The sequence below is a fragment of the Pteronotus mesoamericanus genome, unplaced genomic scaffold, assembly GCF_021234165.1.
Source record: "Pteronotus mesoamericanus isolate MK-2021 breed Mesoamerican mustached bat unplaced genomic scaffold, CSHL_Meso_final scaffold_85, whole genome shotgun sequence".
NCBI lineage: Eukaryota > Metazoa > Chordata > Mammalia > Chiroptera > Mormoopidae > Pteronotus > Pteronotus mesoamericanus.
In genome coordinates, this window is record NW_026555329.1 from 58,694,933 (window position 1) to 58,716,685 (window position 21,753).

A 21,753-nucleotide genomic window follows, 5' to 3' on the forward strand; every position below is an offset into this window, starting at 1 on the left:
CTCTACCTCACTTCTTACCCATTAGGTTGTGCTAAAGCTGATTCTCCTGTCTGTCTGAGGTTATAAGGCTTCTCTCTCATTATTGTTCAGTTGTTTGTTCCAGGTGATTTCTCCACAATTTAGTTTCAATTCCAGATTGTTCCTGGGAAGAAGTCAGTGTGACTTTCACTCACTCCACTGCCATCTTGATTTTCCAGAATAAACCTCTTTAAGTGAGTGTGTCTTATAATTTTCTGAGTGCAGGTGTTTTACATCCTTGGTTACATTTATTCCTAGGTATTCTATTCTTTTTGAAGCAATTATGAATGGGATTGTTTTCTTAATTTCCTTTTCTCTTAGTTCATTTTTTGTATATAAAAATGCAACTGATTTCTGGATATTAATTTTGTATTCTACTACTTTGCTGAATTCATTTATCAGTTTTAGTAGCTTCTTGGTGAAATCTTTAGGGTTCTCAAATATACAATATCATGTCGTCAGCAAATAATGGCAGATTTACATCTTTCTTTTCGATTTGAATGCCTTTTATTTCTTCTTTTTGACTGATTGTCGTAACTAGAACTTCCAGTGCTATGTTGAATAAGAGACGTGAAAGTAGACATCCCTGTCTTTTCCTGGTCCTTTAGGGGAATGCTTGTGGTTTCTGCCATTGAGTATGATTCTGGCAGTGGGTTTGTCACATATGGACTTTATTATGTTTAGGTATGTTCCCTCTAATCCCAATTTGCTGAGAGTTTTCATCGTAAATCGGTGCAGGATTTCATCAAATGCTTTTTCTGCATCTATTGATATGATCATGTGGTTGTTATTCTTCATTTTGTTTATGTGGTGAATCACATTTATTCATTTGCAACTGTTGTATGAACCTTGCATTACCAGAGTAAGTCCCACTTTATCATGATGTATAATCTTTTTGATGCATATCTGTATTCAGTTTGCTTGTATTTTGTTCAGGATTTTAGCATCTATGTTCATCAGGGATACTGGCCTATAATTTTCTTTCTTTGTAGCGCTTTTATCTGGTTTTGCAATTACAATAATGCTGGCCTCGTAAAACGAGTTTGGGAGCCTTCCTTCCTCTTGAATTGTATGAAATAGTTACAAACAATTTAAGAAGGAAAAGTGTTAGTTTTCAGAATGTTTGGTAAAATTCACTTGTGAAGCCATCTGGTCCAGGGTTTTTGTTTGTTGGAATTTTTTGATTACTGCTTCAAATTTATTAGGTGAAATCTGTCTATTCAGATTCTCTGATTCTTCCTGATTTAGTTTTGGAATGTGGTATGTTTCTAGGAATTTACCTATATCATCCAGGTTGTCCTGTTTGTTGACATATAATTGTTCATAATATTTTCTTACAACCCTTTGTATTTCTTTGGTGTCAGTTGTTATTTCTCTTCTTTAATTTCTGATTTTATTTATTTGGGTCCTTTATCTTTTCTTCTTGATAAGTCTGGTTCAAGGTTTGTTAATCTTGTTTATCTTTTCAAAGAACTAGTTCTTGGATTCATTGATCTTTTGTATCATTTATTTAGAATTAATTTTGTTTGTGCTTTGATCTTTATTCTTTCCTCCCTTTTAGTCACTTTGGACATTGTTTGTTTTCTTTTTCAACTTCCTGTAAGTGTAAAGTTAGATTGTTTATTGGAGCTTTCTCTTGTTTTTTGAGCTAGGCCTGTAATGCTATGAATTTCCCTCTCACGATTCCTTTCCCTCTGTCCCACAGATTTTTGATTTTTGTTTTCTCATTTTAATTTGTTTCAAGGTATCCTTTGATTTCTTTCTTGATCTTCTTGTTGATCCATTCATTGTTTAATAGCATGTTATTTAGCTTCCATCGTGAGTTTTTCAGTGTTCTTCTTGTGATTGATTTCTAGTTTCATGTGGTCAAAGATGCTTGATATGATTTCAATCTTCATAAATGTATGAAACTTGTTTTGTGTCCTAATGTGTGGTTTATCCTAGAAAACGTTCCATGTTCCTATGAAAAGTATGTATATTCTGCTGCTTAGGGGTAAAATATTGAAGATGTCAATTAACTCCATTTGATCTAGTGTGTCATATAAGCCCTCTGTGTCCTTGTTGATTTTCTGCCTGGAAGATCTATCCATTGAAGTCAATCAGGTGTTAAAATCCCCAACTATGACTGTATTTCTGTCAGTCTCTCCCTTTATGTCCATCAAGGTTTGCTTTACATTTTTAGGTGCTCCTATGTTGTGTGCATAAATATTTACTAGGGTTATATCCTCTTGTTGGATTATTCCCTTTATCATTATATAGTGTCTTTCTTTGTCTCTTACTCTAGCCTTTGTTTTGAAGTCTATTTTGTCATATATAAGTACTGCTACTCCAGCTTTTTTTCCTTTCCATTTGTATGAAATATCTTTTTCCATCCCTTTACTTTTAGTATGTGTGTATCTTTTGATCTGAGGTGGGTCTCTTGCAGGCAGCATGTATATGGATCTTGTTTTCCTATCCGTTCAGCTGCCCTGTGTCTTTTGGATGGAGCATTTAAGCCATTTACATTTAAGGTTATCATTGATAGATATGTTTGCAGTGTCATTTTATTGTTAGGTTGTTTTTTTTCTCTTTTTTTTTTTTCTTTTTCTTCTTAAAGCAAAACCTTTAACATTTGTTGCAGTACTAGTTTGGTGTTAACAAACTCCTTTAGTTTTTTCTTGTCTGGGAAGCTCCTTATTTCTCCTTCAATTTTAAATGATAGCCCTGCTGGGTAAAGCAGCCTTGGTTGTAGGCATTTGCTTTTCATCACCTTGATTATTTTACGCCACTTCCTTCTAGTCAGAAATATTTCTGTTGAGTAATCAGATTGCCAGTCTAATTGGTGCTTCCTTGTAGGTAACTCTGCTTTTCCATTGCAGCTTTTAGAATTCTTTCCATGTCTTTGAGGCTTGTCATTTTAATTATGATATGTCTTGGTGTAGGCCTTTTTTGGGGTCCAACTTGTTTGGGATTCTCTGAGCTTCCTTGACTTGTATGTCTTTTTCCTTCACCAGATTAAGGAAGTTTTCAGTCATTATTTCTTCAAATAGTTTCTCAATCCCTTGCTCACTCTCTTCTCCTTGTGTTATTCCCATGATACAAATGTTACATTTCATATTGTCCAAAATGTTTCTTAAGCTCTCCTCATTTTTAAAATTTTCTTTTTCTGCTCTGCTGGGTGTTTTTTTCTACCTTGTTTTCCAAATCACTGATTGGATCCTCTGCTAACTTACTGAATTTTTCCTTCCAGTGTATTATCTATTTTAGATATTGCATTCTTTATTTCTGACTGGTCCTTCTTTATGGTTTCTATGTATTTCATTCATGCTGTTGAGTATCCTTATGTTCATTACTCTAAACTCTCTATTTGGTAAATTGCTTGCCTCTGTATCATCTAGTCATTCTGGATAATTCTCTTGTTCTTTCATTTGAGGTCTGTTTCACTGTCTTCCCATTTTTGCTACTTCTTGGTGATTTCTGCATTAGTTGTTAAACCAATCAGTTGTTAATTTAATCAAGCTGTAATCAGCAGCCCAGATTAAGCTCCACAGAGAAAGGCAGGGTAATTCCTGTGGACAGGGCTATTGCCCCCCTCAGGCTGATGTCATTTGGATAGGAATGCTCTGTCTGAGAAAGATGATCTCTGTAGTATGGAGGATATCTCAGCATAGGGATCTTTGTGGTTGTTCCTTTAACTCTCTCCCAAGAACCACCAACCCCAGACCCTCCTCAAGCATCTCTAGCCCTCTCTTCCCTCCATCTGCCAGAGCTCAGGGTAAGTGGCTGCAAATGAAATTTTGTGCATTGGCCCCTTAACAGGCTCCCTGAGTCTCCAGCCATCTCACCCTGGCAGCCAAAACCCTGCTGCTTTTCACAGCTGGATGTTATCTGGTTTCCTTTCTGGCTCTGGTGCTGTAGGCTGGGGGGCCCAGTTTGTGGTTTAGATACCACACCTCTCAGGGGGAACCCCCAGGCTGCTGAAATATGGTTTAGACCCCATGGTTCTCAGGGGAACCCCCAGGTTGCAGAAATATTCCTTTGGAGCTTCAGCTGTAGCCCATGGGAGCCCAGCCAGCCCTCTTGCACCTCCTCCACTGCTACCAGTCTCACTGTGGTGAAGCGGTTTCTTCTCTCTGTCCTTGGTTATAAGGCTTCTCTCCAGCTAGTGTATGTTGGTTATTCAGGATGATTTCTCTACAATTTAGTTGTAATTTCATATTGGTCCTGGGAGGAGGTTAATGTAGCTTCCACTTACTCCTCCACCATCATCCTCCTAATTTGGTTGCACAACACTCTTGTTTGTAGATATTAACCTATTTTTAAAGAAGACACAAATATTTGGAGAATTGAGTTGTAACTCCAAAGTCAGGTGGTTATTAGAGTAACAAATTAAACGGGCATTCTGATCACAAGCCTGTTACAGTTTCACATGTTTCTCCATGATTCTATTAAAAGAGAAAAAAATGGAGTAAGCACCTCTAAACTATTTGAAATTACAAGATGTAGTGACACCCCATATTCAGTTGAAAGGCTTATATTTTTAAAAATATATGTAATTTATACATATTATATATTATGTATATGATATAAACAGGGGTTGGCAAAAGTAGATTTGCAGTATGAGTATATGAAACAGTTTATTCTTGCATTATTATTTATTCATTGTTGAATTATTTATTATTATTTTTGTTAACCTACTTTTTGCTCACCCCTGTATTCATTACATAGTTTCAGACTATTATATACTCTTTCTATATATATTATGTATACTATGTATGTCTTAGGTTACCCAGCTTTTCTCTTTAGTTGTTTGTTTTTTTTAAGTTGTGATAGAGATAACCTAAGGAAATCTTTCAAATTGGTCATTTTGGAAATGATGAAGAGACAAATTGAAATATTGTTTGAATATATGAATTCTTTACTTTTTCACAGCTGCAAACCTTTTTTGAGACATTCCTGAGAGCCAGTTCACCTCTCCAGGCTTTTGATAGCATGAAGGAAGCAATTAGCAAACTCCTGCTAGCAGCTGAAGTCTTCAGTGAAACATCTACTTTAGGACCAAAGGCCTTCAATAGGTAAAAAAATAAAAAATAAATTAATGTTAAAAATATCTACCTTCTAGAAATTGATTGTTAGTGAACATATATCTTAATTATCACTAGTAGATTCTTCTTGGAAAATGTTATATCAGTATAAAAATACAAACTTCCAGACTTATGTTTCCTTGTTTATAGATCCTAAAATATTAGAGCACATTACAGACTTGTTAGTATCTAAATAGTGGTGATAGAAAGTAAAGCACAGTTACTTAAATGGATTTTTAAAACTGCAGCCTCTTTCAGGCTCAGGTATTTCTATCATATATACTTACTGTTTACTAGGCATATTTTTATTTACAGAATTTTATTAACAAAATTCAATAACTCCTCTCTCCATGTCTCAGTTAACTTAAATATAATTTAACACCTATTTTCTAGGGAAATGTTAAATCGCATATGACAAACAAGGGAGGTGACTCAAGTAAGCTTTATCATGCTTTATATGTGGACAAGAATGACTAGCATGAAGGAACAGGAGAGTTTCCTTCTCCATAATTAGGTTTTCACAGAGTGATTTCACCATTTAATTTATGAGTGTTATGAGTACTTTAGATATATTTGTGTTTTCTATAAGAAACAAAACAGATTCCAAATCCAAAATTAAATCGTAATTATGGATTATCCAGTCAACTGTGTTTTTAAACTTATTACAGACCTTGAAATTTAACAACAGTAACTATCAATATGTGTAATATATGAGATATAATTTCAAATATATAATAATAATATAATTCCAAATAATAGATTAAATGCAAGTAGATTATAACTTTGTCACTTGTGTTTTTATTTCAGATGCAGATTATGTTTTCAACTTTTAATTTTTGATATTGGTTACGGCAGTTTCAGGTCCCCTGTAGTGCTCCAGGTAAGCCTACCAAAGTTCTCGTGTAAGTATCTGCATTTTGCTGGAGGATATGTGTGTATATAAACGTGTGCGTGTTTGTGTTCTCTCATTCATAGTAGTGAATCAATAAACAGCAACTTCATTAAAGTCACTAGTTATATTTATGGTGGTTTAGAAAATTAAGTAGTATGTGGAAAATCTGTGATTTGAGTTCCAGTTCCTACTATGCATTCTTATAGAACAAGCATGGATTTTCTATGGTTCAAACACTGTTTATGAAATACTTACAGCATAAAGCTAAGTGTGAGTTAATGCAGAAAAACAGACATTTAGACAATAAACACTAGAAGATTACCTAGCTTATTCACATGGGTTTATAAAAAGGTAACTCATTTTTAACATATAGACATTTACTTTAAAATTGACCTATAAATTAACTTAAAATGTCATAGGAATTTTTTAATATATAATTTTCCTAGTGTTTAAATATGTATAAATTGAAGAGTACTCTTGTATACTTTGATTTTTACTTTCTCTCAAATCAAGTTAACTCATTCAGAGCATTTCTTCCAAGATATTTTTAATCCAAAATATCCATTAGTGAAAAATATTGGTGGAATTAGTCTATAGAAAGCTTTATTTCGGGATATGGAGTGGGAAGATGGGAAGAAAGACAAAATAAAATTATGTGCAACCAGAATTCAATTTCACATTGCATTGACTGATTTTTTAAACTTTTATACGAGGAGAGTAATTACATTATATGTGGCTCAGACATTTGGTTGGATTGTCCAAAGATTTATCCATCAAATTTTGAAACTTTATGAATTTATGTATTTTAATGGTCAGTCATTATTTTACACAAACCTAATAGTTTATGATATGCTTCTTTAAAATTTATTGTTTAGAAATGTTATATATTGTCTTCCATGAACACAAATTCTTCAACAATAGTTTCCAGCTAAACTAATGTGACTTTATCATTCATTAGCTAATGTTCTTATAAAGGATCAAAAGAATATTACATTTTAAAGAAACTGTTGACCTCCAAAAAGACCACTAGATGTCAGTTCTGATCTACAGTCCAACAGGAAATGAATCATGTCTTAGAAGTGATCCTACTTTAGTCAAAGTAAGTCAATGAAAAATATTTTCTGTGTTTTTATTTTCTCACAGGTGCATGAGCATTTAAAATTTCAAGATGATGATTATATGGATTTTGAGGACCAAAACACAGAAGAGTTCCTTTTAAAAGACACTTTCCAATTTCTATTCTCTAACAAATCTTCTTTTTCCATATTTTCTGAGATATTTCAGAGACTTTACAGATCAGGTGTATTTAAGGTAAATGCATATTCAGCAACTTGATAATTCATTTGAAATTAATTTGTATCAGTTATAACTTTTAATATTTTTATGACCTGAGGACGATACTATTTTTGTGTCAACAAAGTATGTGACTGATTATGATAAAGTTGTGGGTTGAAATGAACTAAAGCAGTTCCTAATTCCCACAGAACTTTTGTGGACATTATGAATAATACATATTATATGTTACAGAATACTTTAAAAGGAACACCATAGCTTTTTGGAGGCAATTTAGAATAGCAGTGATTATTGTAGATTGACATCAAGGGGCTTGACTTATAATACTAATCTTTTTAAGCATTGACACCAGTTAACATCTTTGATAGATAATGATGATTAGAGTATAGAGCTCAAGAGTAGCATTGATTAGTTTTTATGGTGTGTTAATATAAGTTTTTAGGTGCCTCAAAATGTCTGTACAGGTTAGTGAGGATAGTACTGTTCTATATATTTTGCTGCTCCATTCTCCAGTACCTGAAAGCTAAAGGAGATTCTTTCTGCGTCCCAAACCGTCATACACATTCTGCCCTTCTGCGCTCATCTCCCCAACCTTCCTGGCAAAGCACTATTGAGCAATTTCATTCGGGTTCTTTTGTCAAATAGGAAGTTCTCATATTCAGACACTGTTGTTACAAGTTGCAGTTACTGTGTCTTATTTAGCATTAGTTAGCTCAGCTGTTTATTTATCAAGTTCAAAATTTCATTGGTTTTTGAACTGGGAGGCAACTGGGCAATTGCTTAAGAGTTGTTTTTATTTTTCCTCTCCTATTATAGGGTGAAAACTACAAAAAGGAACTAAATCAATGCCTACCTTTAGAGGAGATTAACTCAATTATGACTTTCATAAAGGAACTTGGGAATTTGGGACAATTCCAACTGGTAACACAAAAGTGACATCTAATTCCTCTTGATTACTGAGATTACAGTAGATCAGCCATAACTTACTTGATTTTGACTTCAATTTAGGTGAAGCTGTTTCTTTAAGAAACAAAAATCTTTGTAAGCTCCTTTCCTCTTTTCACATATCTAAATATTAAGATTAGCAGAATCCATATTCACTAAGAGTTTTCAAATAATGTGACTTATTAAAGGAAAAGAATATGGGGTTAGTATAGTTTCCAGGATTTGACAGTTTTTTTTTCTTTTTAATCATCACCTGAGGATATATTAATTGATTTTAGAGAGAGAGGAAGGGAGAGAGAGAAACATTGATGTGACAGAGAAACATTGATTGGTTGCCTCCCATACGCGCCCTGACTGAGAGGATCCAACCTGAAACCTAAGCATGTGCCCTGACTAGGCATCGAACCTGCAACCTTCAGGTGTAGGGGATGGTACTCCAACCAATTGAACAACCCAGTCAGGAAGGATTTGACAGTTTTTAAGCAGAAAATGTCCAAATTTTTCTAAATAAGTTCTGTTTTTAGCTTTGGAATATTTACATGTGACCAAAATTTCTTCCTGCTTATTATGCCCTTTTAGTTATGTAAAGTAAAATATTATTGAATATAACAACAATATTAAAGAAAATACCTAAATCGTAGTCTGTTATAACTCACAGCAAACTAAGAAAATGTGAAGAAAGAAAATGTAAATAATTATAATAACTTTTATTGGTTTCAGCCTAAAATATGGCATTATTTTCTTTTCCATGTTTTTTCTTTGGTACTGTTAATTTACTGATCAATAGCAAAGAATAATATATACATATATACATGTGCTTTGTTTCTAGTTTTACCACTTGTATAGATAGAATATAATGAATTTGTATTTTTCCACTTAAGATTTGTTTATACAAAGCATCTTAATATAGCATTTTTAAAAATCCACTGACAATTTATTATTAATGTGTTTGGATCAAATATTTGTTTCTTACCATTAAAAAATCTATGTATTCATGTACTGTTTGAAAGAGTTATAACCAATTTACTAAATTAATTAAGGAATGTTTGACACTTGTTTTTATAATTTAGTGCCATATGTTGGAGGGTTCAGACAAGCTTATTGCCCCAAATATAACTAAATGAATGGATTATCATTTTAATTATTTAAAATATAGTATTACATTTAGGACAGTTTGGCTCCATATATACAAAGACAGTCAGAGAGACCTGGCCTCACTCTTCAGAAATTCATTTTCTTAAATATCATCATTTTCATTTTCTTAAATATCCTAACATCATTTAAGATATTGTGAGTGTCGAGAACATCTCTTGGCACAATATGAGGAAGAACTGAAGAATTATTTTGCAGGAGAAAGGGCACACTGCAATTAGCTGATTCCAAGAGTTGAAAGAGAATACCTATAGATATTTTTGGTAGGATTAATATCTCTCACTTAGATATAATCCACTTGCAACATGAGGATTCCTCCTCATTCTTCCTGCTGCCTGATTCACTCTGTTATTCAGCTGTTCTCAGGTATCTATAGGAAGAAAAAAATACATTTACATTAAATGGAAAGAGGACAAAATCTCACCCCATTTGGAAATATGGTCATCAAAAAAATTAGTATCTTATTATGAGTACATTTACTTTACAACTGCACAGAAAAATTGTGGTACTGAAATGGAGTTTTAAAACATATTTGATTTTTAAAATATCTAAATCGATATGAATATAAATTACTTTCTTAGTAATACTACATTTTAATTTATCATCTACCACTTATTCTGATATTCTGTCTTTGAATATTTCTTCTCAGCTCATCCCATCAACTTCTCCTGGGATTCGATCTTTGATACATGAATTTTATGATATGGCAAATCCTATGGGAAAACCTGGTTCAGTCTGGACTCAATACTCCTCTCTTTTAAATGTGTTTGATCAATTTCAGCTCCTGAATAAAAAGGCACAGTTACATGCATTGGAATGGTAAGATAGCCGCAAATTTGAATTGTGCAGTCCAAAAAAATCTCTAGTCTGAAGATTGATTTCAAAAGGCTTTGCCTACATTAAAGAAAGCAACAAAAACAAGTACGTCCAAAAATTTGTGCTCTGGAAAATAAGCTTCTTTAAAGCACTGAAACCATAATGAATCTAGTGGTCTTCAAACACTGTAACAAAAATATATCCAACAATTTTTCAAATCAACTGGACTTGACCCACTAAAAAATAATGTTTAAAGTTAAAAGTTTTGATCTAATTTCATTTAATAATATATATCCTTGAATTATAGGAACATCAGACAGAAAGAATTAGGTGAGATTTGTTTTATGAACCATCAGTGTAAGCATTTATTTAGAGGGTTTTTGAGACATGACTTTATATGGGGGAAAATCTTTCCAAATTTATAAAAATGTCTGTCCCTGCCACAAATTATAAAAAAATTTTTAGATGGTAGAACCTCAGAGGGAAGCATTGTACTGGGAGCAAATTTTCTTGGCTTCCCATTTCCATTTCCATTCTAATGAGGAAATGAGAGGGAAGATGGGCCGGGTGAATATATTAACACCACCCGTGGCTGGTGAAAAGGGCAGTGCCCAAGTCCTTAGCTAAGGACTAGTTCTTCTAGTTCTTCTTTATATAATAGAATTAAGAAAATATTGGACTTTTCTATGGCCAGGAAAACCAAAATAATCCTAAACCTCCTAGGAAGGTGAAAAACAGTGGCCGTGATAATCATATGTCTCTGGCAATCACCTTCCGGAATGACTTCAGCTGACTTGGACTTCATTTCCTTCTGCCTCTGGAGACTGTGAAAGCAATTCTATAAGAAGTTTTTTTTTTTTCCTGTAATTAGAAATATTATAATTATATATATGATGAATTCTTAAGACATATCTCAGGATTAGAAATCATTTTAATTGTAACAACTTTATGAAGTTGGCCTTATTCCTTCAATACCTGGAAGTAGCAGGCCTGACAGAAGGTTTTCTTTGTTTGAAAATCAGGGTTTAAATAGTATAGCTCAATGACCCTTTGTTTGTTCCTTGCACCCACTGAAATAATCCAAAACTTTCTCATTTGTCATTATTGATGAGGGAAGAGCAGACTTGATTTACTAAGGAGACTGTTAAAGTACTGTTTTGTTTTTTAAGTTCCGTTGAGATATGCAAGCTTTGGAAATGTTGTTTCCCCATAAAGCGGGTTTTGTTTTGTTTTTTTCCAAGCACCACATATGTTGTAAAGTTGATCAATAAAGTTACCTTAAATTCTGATTATTGAATTTATTCCTAACCCTAACCCTAACTGGTGACCTTTCAATAAGGGAATTTACTAATGGTCTGTTTTAAGAGTAGTTGGAAAAGATCAGGACTTTTTTGAATCAGACAGACTAGGATTCAAAAATCCCAATTTTGGAGTTTATTAATTAAAACAGGTAAAGTTTTTACACCTCCGAGACTCAGTTTCCACATCTGTAAAATATGGATTGTACAACCTACCATGTATTATTCCAGAAGGATTACCTAAGATAACTTGCAGGTACTACGTGGTGTGTGGTGTGCTGCAGTGCAGGTAAGTAGTAAACATTAGTGTCCTTTCTTTTTCATGTTGCCATACCATCATGTTCACTTCAGCATCAACGGTGGGGAAAAATTTTTTTGTTTACTATAGGAAGAGCAATCGAAGTTAACACTGAGAGGAAGAAACTTTAGATCTTTATCAGAAAGCAATTAGTAAATTGCTCTTAGAACATTTTAAGAAAGAATACTCAATTCTAATTATATTCAAATATACCTGTGAGCATAAATTATTATCTCTGCTATGTTACAAGAAGGAGGCATATTGTACACATTTTCCAGAGGAGGAAACTGAGGTCCTGAGAAGGTGGGTCATTTACTCAAGCCACACAGCTAATATACAGTAAGAGAGGTGACCTCCACATCCTTGGTCCAGTGCTTCATTCCAGTGCATCAGGCAGACAGGACAGGGAGGTCAGGCATAGTCATTCTTCACTTCCTTTATCTTCACAATGGTCACTTTCAGGGATTTTTTTTTCCCTATAGAAAAAGCCAGTTTTACATACCTATACCACTTACGGGGGTTTAATGACTTCCTACTTTCTTTTAAATACAGATCACCTGCTTAGAACAACTAGGTGAAAAGAGATAAAGTCAGAAAAGCAACAGTTAGGAAAGGTGACAGTTATATCTGTGTCCCAAGGCGCAGAATACAAAGGTCCCAAAGAATCAATATGAATCCATGAAAACTCATATTTTCAAAACATAATTTATTCACAAAATTAAACAAAAAACCACCTCAGGTTACCTTAATATACAAAAGCATCACATTCCATTAAGATAGTAACATTTCCAAACTTTAGTTTAAGTGCGTTTCAGGGTTGTATCTTTTGTGAACTTCAGTTAGAGTTTTTTTACTTTATATGAACTGAGAGATTTTCAGTTAAACATACTTCACTCCATGCTTGCTTTATCTCTTTTTTAATTCTTTAGGAGGAGAGAACTACAGTTGACTTTTTGAACTAGTTTGAACTGCGCAGGTCCACTTATAGCAGATATTTTTCAACAAATACACTCAGCTGTTAATATCCGTGGGTTTTGCACCTCTAGATTCAACTAATCACAGATCAAAGACAGTATTTTCACATTCCCAAGCACACATTCCCAACTATAGGTCACAAATGTTATTTTCATTTGTGGTTGATTGAATCCTTGCTTGCAAAAGGCCAACTGTAGTCAAATTTGGGGGGAATCAAAAACTATACATGGATTTTTTACTGCACTGGAGCTTATACCCCTAAACTCTATGTTGTTCAAGGGTCAACTGTATTTTAAAGTAAGTCCTAGACATCATTATTGTTATCCCTAATTATTTCATTTTATATATATATATATGTATATATATATAGACACACATACACACACACTCATACACATAAACAAAAATGAAACTGCAGTATAATTACTGCACTTTAGTAATATTTTTAATTTCTTGATTCTTCTTAATTTCCTATCTGATGTTTGTATTTTGAAGGAATTGAATATGGCTCATTCATCTCTTCTTTACCACAGTGCCCAGCACATATCTGGGATGATAAATATTTACAAAATATAATTAAGCACAGAGTATTTGATTTAATTCTAATTGCATCTCTGTGAAGTTAGGCCAGTATTGTTATCTCTATTTTGTTGGAGTAAAAATGGAGATTCACAACAAAGCACAGGAAAATCAAGTCACATCCTGCCCACTTTTCTCTATTATCAGGACCAGCAATTTTTCTATCTGCAATTTAGATTATTTTGTTCCCAAAATTGAGGATTTAAGGAGCAACCTGGTCAAACATTCATTTATACAACAGAAAAATGAGGCAAACACATTAAGATGTAACTAACCCTTACTACTCACTAGTGTTGATCAGAGTTTAAGGAGGGAAGCCTTTGCAAGCCTTTCTGCGTGGACACTTGCATTTCTTAGTTTATATGTATGTTCTTTTCAGTCTGTGCCTCAGAGTTTCTAAGGCTTCTTGTTTCAGGACTGTTGCTTTAGCCAAACAGATTCCAATAAGAATATGTGTTCCTGAATCACTTCTGTTAGGTCCCGGCTATCAGAGATTGCTTACTTTTGGACTGAAGAATGACTTTTTGCCCTGGTTTTCTTCAAATGTGCTTCTGCTGATTAGAGATGATGAGATTTCCACCGACCTCACTTGAGGCAAGATTGCCAGTTTTGAGAAATGAAATCCAGAAAGTGTTTCTTTGTGTTCAGCAAAATAACTGTGCCCACATAGAAAAAAAAGTTTGTTAGATGTAATTTCCATGAATTTTGTTCATTTCATTGATCAAGTTGTTTGGCGTTGCATTTGTAGGAATTCCTTCTCAGAGGATGAGAATTTTGAAAAACCACAAGTACCATTTGATGAAACTGAACATAAAAAAGGTAAAAGGATAGTTCCATTTAATTCAACATGAAAATTAGTATTTCATGGGCAGGAAAACATATAAAAATTGTTTAGCTTCATTAGCAATCAAAAATGAAAATTACACAAGGAAGTGCTGTTTTCCTCATAGGTGGAGATGTTTTTCTTCTTAAAAATAATAGAGTTGGGGAGAGTGCAGAGAAGTAAGTATTCTCGTGTTGCTGGTAGATGTATGAATTGGAAACTTTCATAAATGGTCATTAAATAATATACAAGAAAAGCCTTAAAGTTATTCTTATGGACCAGAAATTTTACTTCTGGATATTCATGTTAAGGAGATAATTTAAATTGTATGTAAAATTTTATTACAAAAAGTATTAATAAATGAGAAAAAATGGAATCCATTACAGTTGCAATAATAATGAACAAGATAAATAAAATAATCTATAGTCATCCAATAAAACACTATAAAGATTTTCTAATGTTGTGGAATAATATTTATGACATAGAAGATGTTTCTGATATATTATTAAGTGAAACAATTGGCTACAAGGAACATGAGCCTCAAGGAAAATAATGGTGATTTTGATTTCATCTGTTGTATTTTATCTATAATTTCTAATTTTTCTTTCTTTGATTTTATTCTATTTTCTAATTTTTTTCTAAAGAATACCTGAACTTTTGTGGTAAGAAAAGTAAACATTTGTAATTTTAAGAAGAAAAAAATAAAAAGTACCATGCCTACAATTTTTTTTTAAAAAAATCAAAGTTTTCTTACTAAAAGTCAAGGTTTGATCCAATTGTTGTGAGTGTGTGATCCCCAGACCAGCAGCATCAGTATCCCCTGGGAAACTTGGAAAATTCAGATCTACTGAATCAGAATCTCTGGGTATTAGGCCCAGCATTCTGTATTTTAACAAGTCTTTCAGATGATTCTGAGCACACTAAAGTTTAGGAATCACTGCTTCGATAGAACGAATCAGCAGGACCAGTGAATAAATGATGAACTGATAGTCTCTCCCACCTTTTTTTTTTTCTCTTTAAAATAAATGGTTTAAGCACTCAGTGTTTTTATTCACACATTTGTACCATAGATATTTATTAAGAAGTATTTTAGATAGATGTTTGGTTGAATTCAGAAACTTAGAGTAGGTATCAGTTGAACTGACTAGATGGAATTTCTCTAATTCTAATAATTTGGGAAATTATAGCTAGAACTAGAAGGAATTGTGAGAGATCACCTTGAGTCAATGAATGATATTTAGACTATTTGTATTTCCCCCTTAATATTTTCCTATTTGAAATAATCATTCTTTTTGAAATTTGAACCAGATAACTTCTTTTGCTTCACCATAACTTTCAGTTTAACTTAGAAGTACTTTCTGATGTAATAAAGTTAAATAATAAAATGTTTCATTAAATTATGCTGTGTGTGAGATTACTGAATATATATTCTTTTAATTTTGATTAACAGCTTTCAATTTAAATTTATATTTTTTTTAGTTGTGCTTCCACGAATTATGAATGCAACCAAAGAAGTGCATTGCAGGAATGGTGAGTTCCAGTGGAAGTGTTTCAGTAGCATTATGCGTAGGCATGATCCTGCCTTTAAAACACCATCATTTTATTTTATTTCTGTATCTTTAGGCTACTAATTTATTTTAAATAGATTATTAGAAGTTTGAAGTTTCTGAATGAGTCAATATTTATCACTTTTGCATAGGAAGATTTTTTAATTTTCTATTTTTGAAATTGAAATGTTATGCTACATGTTTATTTGTTTAATGTCAGTGACTTCCCAGCTTATGTCAAGGGGTCCTAAGGGTGTTAAGGCTTTACCTTGGAGGCTGCTCCAGGAGAAAAGTTTAGCTTCCCTGCTTTATACACCAATTTTGAGGACTCACCACCCTGCAATGATTCCTTTCCTGCTGGATTGTTGATGTAATTAATAAGACTTGAGTCAAATTTTCTTTGTAACAATTGAGAGCTTTTAAGCTCATTTTCAATACATTTCCTTAAAATTCATGAATCTTTTACCTAAGTATAATCAAGAAATACATATCTATTACATTTCAAGGATTATTCAGATTTTAAAATGTAAAAATAATTTTCTTCAGTCTCTGCTCAGCATTACTCCAATGGTCTTGTAAATATATCATTCTAGAGAGTCTGACTTTTCCAAGATTATAGGGCTATTAAATGCCTGAGCTGGGTCACAAAGCCGGGTCTTCAGATTTTTTGTCCAAAGCTCATGAATTACCTTAATATCCTCTAATAATATGAAAGAAAAAAATAAAGTTCTACTTAGCAGTTTTTTTGAAATGTTTATGGACCATTTATTTTATATATATACGATGCTAAAACATGTACTTAGGAAATTTAGCTTTCCCAAATAAAAAAGTCATTTCTTGTAAAACATTAAAGCTGAAAATGATTGTGGATTAAGGTCTATTTTATTATAAGTCTTCTAATTTAATAAAATCTAATTTGTATCTTCTAATATGTAATTTAATCCATTCATTATGTTTTAACAGTATCATTAAAATTAGAGTACACTGAAAGATTATACAATAATATGGTTTAATAGAATCAACAAATACATCCAATTCAAGAAAAAAAGCATTTTAAGTAAGGTAGTTCTAATCAGGAAAAGATAACAGATATTTCTTTGCTGTTCTTTCCCTGCATTTACCATTCAATATCTTACTCCTAGAGAAGTACATGCTACTCAGTTCAATTCGCTTAGGAGATTGGTGCCTAGTACGTGGTGGGAAAGTAGGAGCAAGATTAGAATGAACGTTTGTTCAGAGTCTGCTGTGTGTTAGGCTTTCGGTTGATGCAGCTTCAAGAAAGCCTGTTCACCTCTTTGGTCTTCTATTTTCTCATTTATAAAGTAAAGTTACTATATGAAATCATCTCATTTTTTTGCAGTTTCCAGGTAACATGGTGCAGATAATGTGAATATGTTAGATAAGTTCTTCAACCTTGTTCATTTTATATGTTGGAAAAAAATGAGTCTGACCTGTGTCTTCATAATTAATCTTCCTACTTTTATGGTAAAAGGATATAAAAATAACTGAATAATGCCTCAGAACAGGTTGGATTATATTTCAGAGTTTAGGCTGTTTTTGTATTTAATATGAGTTATGATGATCCCTCAAGAGAGCAATAAAATTTTGTGGTTAAAAGAAATACGTTAAAAGCAACCAAATATTCAAACAGCTTTCTCATACATGCCTTCCAAGTAGATTAAGCAGCCTGCTACCATCATACCCCGCACTGGGTTCTCCATAGATCTAAGGTAAACTGGCCAGGGACAAGTTGGGACTGGGTCAGGAAGGATGCCAAGGAAACACCAGGTGTTTGTAGGCAGCAACACTGATGATTCAGTTGAGTGTGATGTCTGGAGTATGTAAGTTTTCAAGCAGGAGTCTACAATGCAGCACTTAAGCCCGAGGTGAAGTTTCTAATGCAACCCAAAACAAGCACTAGCTAAAAATCTTGCTTAAAAGTAAGGTCGCATATTTTATCTCATGTAGAGCTAAGTTTCAGTGTTGCAATGGGAGAGCCCTATTGGAAACTTTCACTGTTAAGTGTAAGTTATAGGAAAATCAATTCTCCATGACTATTTCATAAAATATATATATTAAATTGAAGTACATCTTCTATGATTATAATTTTGAAAAAAATGCATTTTTTCACTTATTTAACTGGTTTAGAGCACAAAAGTGTAGTACAAGTATTTAAATTCCTTTTCTGCCTAGGAAATGGTCCTCTGGAAAGCACCTTTCATGTCACTGCATGTCAGCTTGTTTAAAGTGTTAGGCTGGGTTCACCGTCTCCACTTCAATCAGCTCTCATGACCAGCAACAGCCTGGTTTTACTGTGCTTAACTCAGTGCCTTGAGTACAGGCTATGCTGGAAAAAAATTTTTGATGGAAAAAAATGCATTATTCACAAGTGGTTGAATTATAATGCAAAGTTATGGTCCTTTTCAAGATGAAATCTAATAACATGGTCTTGCCCTCATTCTTTTATTTTTTAAAATTTATTATAAAAGATTTAGGAGGTGGTATGATCATTGAACTTATAGGTGCAATCTACCTATATTCATTGGCCAGATAAAAATTTCTGGCTAATGGATATAGGTAGATTGGGTAACAAGTAAAATCAATCAAGCAGGTGGTTTACTCCATTCACTGACTTAATCTAGTAAATTGACTACTTATTTATTTTTTTCATTACGAGTTTTTCCTACAATGAAATTCCCACATATCTGTTGTATTATTTTTGTTCCTAATTTATACCTGAGTAATTTTTTCTTTCAATGACTGAGAAAACCTTAGAAGGTAGGTCAAAAATCTACAGATTTTTCATTTTCATTATTTTAGTGAATGATGGGAGTTATATTGTGACCTAGGTCTCAGAACTAGAATAAAATATTCATAAGGTTAGTGGTACCCATTACCATGGATTTGGTTGTGCATCTCCATGTCTGTCAAAGAAATAAAAACTTTTGCTATTGTTGAAGCACAAAGCCCAAGGTGTAATGGGAGATGCAACAAATAGAGAGGAGCACAAGGAAGAGATTGTGAAATGCCTTGTCTGCTTTATTAGAGGCATGGATTGAATTCTGCAGGTGATGAGAAACCATTAAAACATCACAAATAAATCATCGGATTTGATTTTAGGAAAGTCATTATGATTGTCATATAAAAATAGAGGGAGAGACTTGGGCAGGTGGCTCAGTTGGTTGGAGCACCATCCTATACACCAAAGGTTGTGGGTTTGATCCTCAGTTAGGGTGCATATGGGAGGCAGCTGATGGATGTTTCTCTCTCACATCAGTGTTCCTCTCTCTCTCTCTTTCTTTCCCTCCCTCTCTAAAATCAACAAGCATATCTGTGGGTGAAGATGAAAACAAGAGAGAATGAGACAGCAGTTAATAAGATAATCTATTTTCTAAGCTCAGTTTTGTAACTTCCCAAAGCAAATTCTGTTGTTTTTGTTGCTGAGTCGTTAAACATCACTGAACATTTAATTTAAAGGCAGTGCAAAGACACATTTATTTTACTAATTTCTGTAGAATTAGCTATGTTTTTTTCTTTTTCTAATTTAACTTAATTTTATTTTTTTATTCAAATATATTTGTCTCCACCTTCCTGCCACCACTTTACCCTGCCCCCATCCCCCACCTCCCTCCCTCAATCCTTTCCCACTGTGGCTTTGTCCATGGGTCCTTTACACATGTTCCTGGACTTGACCCTTCCCTTTCCCCACCCCCCTACCTCCCTCCTGCCCTCTTGATTCTGTTGGTTTCTTTTTTCTTTCAATGTTGCTGGTTATATTTTCCTTGCTTGCTTGTTTTGTTGGTTAGGTTCCACTTATAGGTGAGATCATATTGTATTTGTCTTTCACCTCCTGGCTTATTTCAGTTAGCATAATGCTCTCCAGTTCCATCCATGCTGTTGCGAAGGGTAGTAGCTCTTTCTTTCTTTCTTTCTGTTGCGTACTATTCCATTGCATAAATGTATCATAGTTTTTTTGATCCACTCATTTATTGATGGGCACTTAGGTTGCTTCCAGCACTTGGCTATTGTAAATTGTGCTGCTATGAACATTGGGGTGCAGAGGCTCTTTTGAATTGGTGTTTTGGGATTCTTAGGGTATAATCCCAGTAGTGGAATTGCTGGGTCAAAAGGCAGTTCCGTTTTTAGCTTTTTGAGGAAATTCCACTTTACTGGAACTTTATTGTCTATTGAAAAGTATTTTGGAACTAAATACTCATTAATATTTCTGTGAAAAACATCTGCTAAGTTCCTTTTGAGTAATTTGGTGATTCCAAATGTGAACACATAATTTATCAGTGGTTGGTATATATGCCTATACAGCTATTTTTCTTTCTTCTTACCGAGATACTCTTGTAAAAATTGGTCTACCAGATAGAAACATTCTTAAAAATGGCTTAGATCAATGGTGTGAAGTAATATGCTAAGATTTCTAATGGGATTGAGCAGAATATAGAATTTCCCTCTAATACTTCAGTGTACTTTCTTAGGCTGAGGTGGCTGGGGTCGGGAGGGGGTGTCAGGGTACCCTGTGATGTCTTCGTATCTGAGTGTTTCTACAAGATTGGAGTTACATTCTTTGCCCCCGACCCCTGCTGCCTGTAAGCTACTTTATCAATCCAATGACAGTTTAATGACACTCCCATTCAGAAATTTTCCTCATTTCCTGCTGGTACTCTTCTGTCACCACCCCACAGAGTCATCGTCCCCACTTACACTGTTGCTGGATATATGCAGTAATTGCCATGAACATGTTATCAATCTACTGGAGAGACATTTTCCCACCTCCTGTGCCTTTACACTTTTAAGGGCTGGACAAAAAAATATATGATCTATATGAAACCAAATAAAAGCATAGCAGTTATATAAAAGAAATGCTACAAAATTTGACAAATAGAAGTCACAAATCAAGTCTGACAGGTTGTCTTTTTTTCCCATTTAAAAAAAAAAACAGATGAAGATAAACAATGTCATATCAAGCAGATCTTCACACATCCACATTTGGAATTAAGTCCTGAATTTAACCCGAAGATCAAAGATTATTACTCTGAAGTCCCATTTGATGTGGTAACAGTAACAATTGGAGTGGAGACTTCTAACTGTCAGTGCAAGGTGTACCTGCAGGAACGGGCAGGGCCAAGGTATGGAATGCTGCTGGGCTGGGTGAAGATATCACATTTAGAAACAGACAATTGAAGCAACCTTTGAAGGTGGTTCAGAAAAGTTGAGGCACAAGATCAGTTGAAGAGATTGCCAGGGTGTGAAGTCTTTCTACTTTTCAGGTGTCATGTGGTTAAAAAGAACACACCAGCATTCTACTGCTCCACTGCAATCTTTGTATAGAATCTTGGTAACCATGTTGTAACAAGAGTGGATCTTGTGATATGAAATATTAAAGAGGACTAATTAAGGGAGTTCATTTTTTTAGATTGCTGAAGAGTTTATCCTTCTTAGCAGTAGCCTCCTTCTACCCAACCCAACTCCTCAAATATTTGACTATTCAGAGATTGGTTACTTAATAAAAACATGGTGATGACAATTTGTGGACATAGTCACATTAACTTTCTTATTCTCACTGGGGTTTTGTTCTTCTGACCCTTTGGAGATTCACCAACTATTTCGTTTGTAATTTTGAACAGAAGATAAAACATTTTTATATCCGTTTCTATAGCAAGGAAGATACTCATGTTTCCATGCTGTAGGGTAAGAATGTGCTTGCATCTATGGGAGCCAAGAAAATGTAATAGAAAGAAAGGAGGAATCAAGTCAGACACACGTTGGTCCCAAACCTGACTCTGGCATGTGACCTGGGCAATTTGTTTCCCACTTCTATGACATAGTTAGGACTGTCATAGTTTTGTGTAGAGTTGTTGTGAGTATTAAATGAGATAATGTATTACCCTGACAGGTGGTTAATAAACATTGGTTCCTTTTTTTCTGTAGTTTATGGGAGATGTGACTTGCTCTGCAAGATAACTCTTAGCATACCAAAGTACTGCAAAACAGAAGTTTAAATATTTATTTCACATTTTAGATTTCCTATGAAATTTTACAGAC

General features: G+C 33.8%; 1 protein-coding gene across 4 annotated transcripts in view; it reads left to right on the forward strand.

Moving 5' to 3' along the window:
* CPED1 (cadherin like and PC-esterase domain containing 1) overlaps window positions 1–21,753 on the forward strand; it is a 289,378-nt gene that overhangs the window by 145,803 nt on the left and 121,822 nt on the right. For all 4 annotated transcript variants that reach the window (XM_054564025.1, XM_054564028.1, XM_054564027.1 and 1 more), the window contains 8 exons: window positions 4,930–5,072; window positions 5,889–5,961; window positions 7,117–7,284; window positions 8,083–8,187; window positions 10,013–10,182; window positions 14,078–14,148; window positions 15,632–15,682; window positions 20,651–20,837. In XM_054564025.1, the coding sequence (XP_054420000.1) occupies window positions 4,930–5,072; window positions 5,889–5,961; window positions 7,117–7,284; window positions 8,083–8,187; window positions 10,013–10,182; window positions 14,078–14,148; window positions 15,632–15,682; window positions 20,651–20,837 (968 nt within the window). The remainder of the gene's footprint in view (window positions 1–4,929; window positions 5,073–5,888; window positions 5,962–7,116; window positions 7,285–8,082; window positions 8,188–10,012; window positions 10,183–14,077; window positions 14,149–15,631; window positions 15,683–20,650; window positions 20,838–21,753) is intronic.